At 38.7% G+C, this 6,222-nt stretch overlaps 1 protein-coding gene across 1 annotated transcript; it reads left to right on the top strand.

Moving 5' to 3' along the window:
- The first annotated feature begins 4,328 nt into the window (after positions 1-4,328).
- Positions 4,329-5,937, top strand: LOC131419784 (major facilitator superfamily domain-containing protein 1-like). The gene has a single exon (XM_058565316.1). The coding sequence runs from the start codon at positions 4,375-4,377 to the stop codon at positions 5,626-5,628; it is 1,254 nt and encodes a 417-aa protein (XP_058421299.1). The 5' UTR covers positions 4,329-4,374; the 3' UTR covers positions 5,629-5,937.
- Positions 5,938-6,222: the final 285 nt, after the last annotated feature.

A 6,222-nucleotide genomic window follows, 5' to 3' on the forward strand; every position in this document is an offset into this window, starting at 1 on the left:
TGTTCCCTAGAACAGCATTTCTCGCTATGATCTTTTCTCACTCTGATCTCGTTTAGAAAAAAAAGTGTTCTAATTCCACCACAATGTAACAAGAAATTAAAAGAAGAAGAATATGTAAATGGTTGTTTGGGGTCAAATGAGACTGTAACAATTAATATGCAATGAAATAGGCATTTTCCTGCTTTGGGCCTAAAAAGACTAAAGTATGACAAAAAAACACCTTTGTTCTGAGCCCACACCCAGGCTAGATTTCAAAAGATGAGCCTTAATGTATGTATCTGTTAGGAATGTGCTCAACAAAGAAAACCCGACTAAGGCCTTAAATAAGTAAAGGGTGAATTTGTCTTACTCAGCAAAACATCCAGGAACAGGCCATCCAGGGCGTGTACGAGGAGCTGGTGATGTCATCAAGGATCTTGGTTCTTATCTGGATCTATTCATTTTTTTCTGCTCCACCATTTGTAACACCTAGCTCTCCATCCACGCTGGTTGCTTCAGTCCTTAGTGGGAAGCTGCACCTCTAGGTATTATACACATGTAACACATGACCTTTCTGCTCATGCGACATTGGCCAAAGAAGTTACGAAGCCATGTCCAGCTACAAAAGGCTAGAGAAGTAGAAACCTACCTTCCTTGAGATGAACTGTAAATATTAGTGAAAAGCATTAATACCTACTAGAAAAATTCAAGAGCACTGTATAGCTAAATGTTGATGGAACTGGAGACACTGGGAAAAAAATAAAATATTATCTCAAGATTTAGAGTTTGTCTTAATTGGGGAATGATTGAGCCACTGATAAAAATACAAAAAAGGAAGAAGTTGCTTTTAATAGGAAGGGGATAAATTCAATTTAAGATATCTTCAGTTTGAAGCAATAGCTATATAGGGAGCTAGGTGGAAATATTCAGCATTCTCTGGGAGTTATAGCCCTGGAGAGGTTAGGGATAGAGATGTGGACTTGAGAGGCACAGGAATGGAAAATATAGTTTAAGCAGTAGTAGTGGATAAAGTATCTGAGTACTGAAAGTCCTGAGTACTGGAGAGAAGTGCAGAGAGAGATGAGGACTGAACTTTGGTTGCTTCTTACAATGAGGGAAATTAGAACCAGGAAAGGAGGCCAAAAATGAAAAGCTAGAGAAGTTCCACGGAAGCCACACCTGAAGATTTTCGAGAAGAAAGAGTGCAATTGTTAACTGCTAACTACAAAGAAAGTCCATGGAGACTGACAACTGAGAAAGAGTCCTTAAAAATGCCAATTAGTAATAACTAATGACCACTGATAGAAGTTTCAATAGATTATTAGAATGAAAGTACAGGATAGAGGAAGTTAAATGGTTGAGAAAATGTATTCCTCAAGGAAAAATGAATTGTTTGTACCCATGGGCACAGTAAGCATTCACCTACATGTGGATGAATTGTAAAAATAAATGAATGAAAAGTTTTAAAAGATATAATTGACTTTATTCTCCCCAAATTTCTAAATGACTATGGCAACAGCAACACTAATATTTTATAATAGAGTAGCTTGCAATATCACTATTAAGTAGGAAGAGGTTATGGTCCTTATTTTCAGAAAGAGAAACACAAAGTAGATCAATAATCCATACTACTAATTGATTTTTTAAAAAATACACAAATGCTGGTGGAATAAGAAATGGAGCCTTGAGTCTTTGACTGTTATTATAATACTGTATTAGATTGTCTTACTTCAACTTCAACCTCATTGCACTACGTATCAGTCAGTTTTTGCTGTGTAACAAACAACCACAGAAATCTCAATAAGTTAACACAGTACACATTGATTTCTCACTCTCACATCTGTAGACTGCTCGAAGTTTGGCTGACTTAGGCTGTATTTGGCTAAGGCTATTTGGGCTTGGTTCTAAGTGATGAGTTCTGCATATGTTTGCCCCATTGTCTCTTCTTCTCATTATACCAGTACCATGTTTTTCTGGTGGTGATGGAAGAAGCATAACACAGCAAATGCAAGTACACAACCACATTTCAAGCGCTTGCTTGCCCACTATCATTCCATTTACTAAAGCAAGTCACATGATGAAACCCAGCCTCAACGTGGTGGGGAAGTAACCTCTGCTTCTAGTAGGAGGAAATATGAAGACGCATTGCGGAAAAGAGGGATAGTGGTGTGCTGGGGCCAGCTTGTGCTGGCTTATGAAAGCTGACCCCTTCTCAGCTCTGCATTCAGTGATATCATATTGGTAGCCTGAAATTGGCCACGGTGGGAGTAGTTGCACCATGAAAATCAGCAAATGCTATAAAAATCAAAGAGTTGGTTTGTTTGTTTCTGAGAGTCAGTTGTTAAACATTTACCAGCACACCCCTGAGAATAAGTACAAGGAAGGGTGGAAAAATTGGGAGCATTAATGTTCTTTACCACAGATTATATTACATACTCCACACTTTCATTCATTCATTTATTCATTCATTCTACTTCATTGAGGACTTACTGCAGTCCTAACACTGTGTTAGCATAGTGTGAGAATACAGTGATGAATAAAGCATTAGCTCTGTTCTGCTGTTTTTCATAGACAAAAGAAGTATGCGTATAATGCTATGTCTCTGTAAGAAGTGCTGTGGTAAACAAAATGTACAAGATGTTACATCATCCCAGACAAAGAGAAATAATATTTTGCTACTCCTCAAAAGATTAAGAATAGAATAATATCTGAAGTCACACATAGGTCTGAAACATTTAAAGCCTAGAATGTACTAGAAAAGATACCTCGGCATTTCTATACGCAGACTCCCACATTGCTATGACCCTTTGCAACAATTTTAATCATCAGTGACACTATCCCGTCAACACAATAGCACGGACAACATGGGTAACAGGAAAATAGCAAAGAATGACATTTTAATTAGCCTTTATCAAAATAAGTGATTGAATGCTTCCTATTAGATTGGTTTAATTGTATTATCAGTGTAATGTTTTATCTTAAAACATTTCTGCTATCCTTTGTTAGATTATTCAAGCTTTAAAACAAATCTACCTTATATATAGTCTTATGTTACATTTTACCTACTTATCCACTATGTAAATGATTCTCAAAGCTGTATAGAAAAATTCAGCAAGTGCATTATCCTCCTTGTTTTAAGAGACCCAGTTAGCAGCCAGTTATTTAGGAACTTCAATTTGTCAGGTTTGACAACATTATAATTGATGGCAATAATAAAACCCTTACCAAAAGCTGAATTACTTTGGGGGAATTTGCCTTGTTTTCTTAAGCGTTTTGCAAGTATGATAAGTAGGCTGTGGAGATTTTCCTGACATAAGTACACGAGAGATATATGAACTCTCTTAGTGCACATAGTGACAAAAGATCAAGCTGTTGGGCTGCAGGCTACAACAAATTGAACATATTGAATTTCAACTGTGATCTAACCCCGTCGTAGGTTTGTTTCAGTCCATTCAAGTGATACCTTTCCACGCTAGTGCCATAACTTTATCCACAAAACTGAACAATGGAGTGGCAGTGAGTTTCATTATTTTAAGTAGTATTTACTGTTTAAATGCAATAAGCCTTTATTTATTTGCATTAAAAATTACTGGGTGGGATTTAAACGGTAAATCTCTTGTTTGAACTACTTTATAAGAGATCTATGCCAAACTTTCATAATGCAGTTTCCTATGCTAAACAAAATGGTGTCTAATTTCAATTATACTAGTGACCCTATTCAAGTCAGGCAAACAAAGCAAGGAAAAAAATTACTGGAACATTTATTTGTATTCAGATTTTGTAAAAATGAGAGGTACCAGTGTATTTTTCCTTGAATTTTAGTGGCATGTTTAAAATGACTAAATACTACTAATTGACCTTAAGGAATAGCTATATAACCCAACGCAATTTTCTTACTTGCAGACATGTTCATTTTTAAATGGCCAAGATAACTTATTGTACTAACTGCTAAACCAGGGTTGAATATGATAAAAGTTTCCTCTTAAATTGGAGTAAATCTAGAGTCTCTCTTAATAATTAAGGAAGTCTAAGCAGATTTAAAAGGCACAAAACATAAAATCTTCGGGAACATTTTCCGTAACTGTTTGCTATTAAAAAAATGCAATATTTTGCACCGATAATGGCACTAACCTGCAACAGCACGCTTCTAAGAAGCCATTAGGTCATGCAATGAGTATAGATAGTCTTCCTTTTAAGAATATTTTCTGGCTTCCTCCCGGCGTTGCCGTGGCCCTCGCTTGTCGGTGTCCCGCAGGCCCCAGGGGCAAGGAGGAGGAGGAAGCGCGGGCGCTGCTGGCGGGCGGCCCCGACTAGGCGGGCGGAGGGGCGCCCGGCGCGCTGTCGGCCCTCTGCGACCCCAGCCGCCTGGCGCACCTGCTTCTGGTGCTGTTACTGATGTGCTTCCTAGGCTTCGGCAGCTATTTTTGCTATGATAATCCTGCTGCCCTTCAGACTCAGATTAAAGGGGATATGCAGGTGAATACCACGAAATTCATGCTGCTGTATGCCTGGTATTCTTGGCCCAATGTGGTGGTGTGTTTCTTTGGTGGCTTTCTGATAGACCGAGTATTTGGAATACGATGGGGCACCATTATTTTTAGATGCTTTGTTTGCATTGGACAGGTGGTTTTTGCTCTGGGTGGAATATTTAATGCTTTTTGGCTGATGGAATTTGGAAGGTTTGTGTTTGGGATTGGTGGGGAGTCCTTAGCAGTTGCCCAGAATACATATGCTGTGAGTTGGTTTAAAGGCAAAGAATTAAACTTGGTGTTTGGACTCCAACTTAGCATGGCTAGAATTGGGAGTACAGTGAACATGAACCTCATGGGATGGCTGTACTCTAAGGTTGAAGCTTTGTTGGGTTCTGCTGGTCACACAACCCTGGGGGTCACACTTCTAATTGGGGGTATAACATGTATTCTTTCACTAATTTGTGCCTTGGTCCTTGCTTACTTGGATCAGAGAGCAGAAAGAATCCTTGATAAAGAAAAAGGAAAAACAGGTGAAGTTATTAAGTTAACTGATGTGAAGGACTTCTCCTTACCCCTGTGGCTCATATTTATCATCTGCGTCTGCTATTACGTTGCCATGTTCCCTTTCATTGGACTTGGGAAAGTTTTCTTTATAGAGAAATTTGGATTTTCTTCTGAGGCAGCAAGTGTGATTAACAGTGTTGTGTATGTCATATCAGCTCCCATGTCCCCAGTATTTGGGCTCCTGGTGGATAAAACAGGAAAGAACATTATTTGGGTCCTGTGTGCAGTGGCAGCCACCCTTGCATCCCACATGATGCTGGCCTTTACGCTCTGGAACCCTTGGATTGCTATGTGTCTCCTGGGACTCTCTTATTCATTACTTGCCTGTGCATTGTGGCCAATGGTGGCATTTGTAGTTCCTGAGCATCAACTGGGAACTGCATATGGCTTCATGCAGTCCATTCAGAACCTTGGGTTGGCGATCGTTTCCATCATTGCTGGCATGATATTGGATACTCGGGGATATTTGTTTTTAGAAGTTTTCTTCATTGCCTGTGTTTCTTTGTCACTTTTATCTGTGGTCTTACTCTATTTGGTGAATTGTGCCCAAGATGGGAACCTAAATTATTCTGCAAGACAAAGGGAAGAAATAAAATTTTCCCATACTGAATGAGAAGTTTAAGTGACTGTGTCATGAGAATGGGCCGCACACATCATTGGTTTAAAAACTTCCATTTTAAAATTTTACTTAGAGTTTAGTCATTAGGGAAAAATAATGGTCTGCAAAGTTGTTACATTTATATTTCAAAGGCACCTATTTCAGAGTATGTCTGTGAGGACTGTTTTAGCGTGTGTCTTTTGCATTGTGTATTGCTGAAGAATTCTACTTTGGAACAGGCTAGTCAACAGTGAAGTTTAGAAAATTGCTCTGAAACATGCAGGTAACTTCAGTAAGGACAGTAAATAAAGACAGGAAAACATTGGATCTTGTACTGAAATAGTTTTCACAGAGTGTATCTTAGGGATATGGCCTTTTCTTTATCTTAAAGAAAAAAGAAAAAGCTTTTGAGGGGGTAGAAGGGATGTTTTGTACAGAATAAACTGTGGCGTTTTAATAGGCATTCCTTTTTGTAGTAGGGAGTATTTGAAAGATATTTTTACAGAATCTCTTCATTTTCACAAATAGCTGATGGTGTTCTGCTCCCCTGAGTTCTGAGAGGTTGCTGGGCAGTGACCCTTTTGAGTTGCTTTCTCTTTCTGGTACTGA

This window comes from Diceros bicornis, chromosome 22 (genome assembly GCF_020826845.1).
Source record: "Diceros bicornis minor isolate mBicDic1 chromosome 22, mDicBic1.mat.cur, whole genome shotgun sequence".
NCBI classification, from domain to species: Eukaryota; Metazoa; Chordata; class Mammalia; order Perissodactyla; family Rhinocerotidae; genus Diceros; species Diceros bicornis.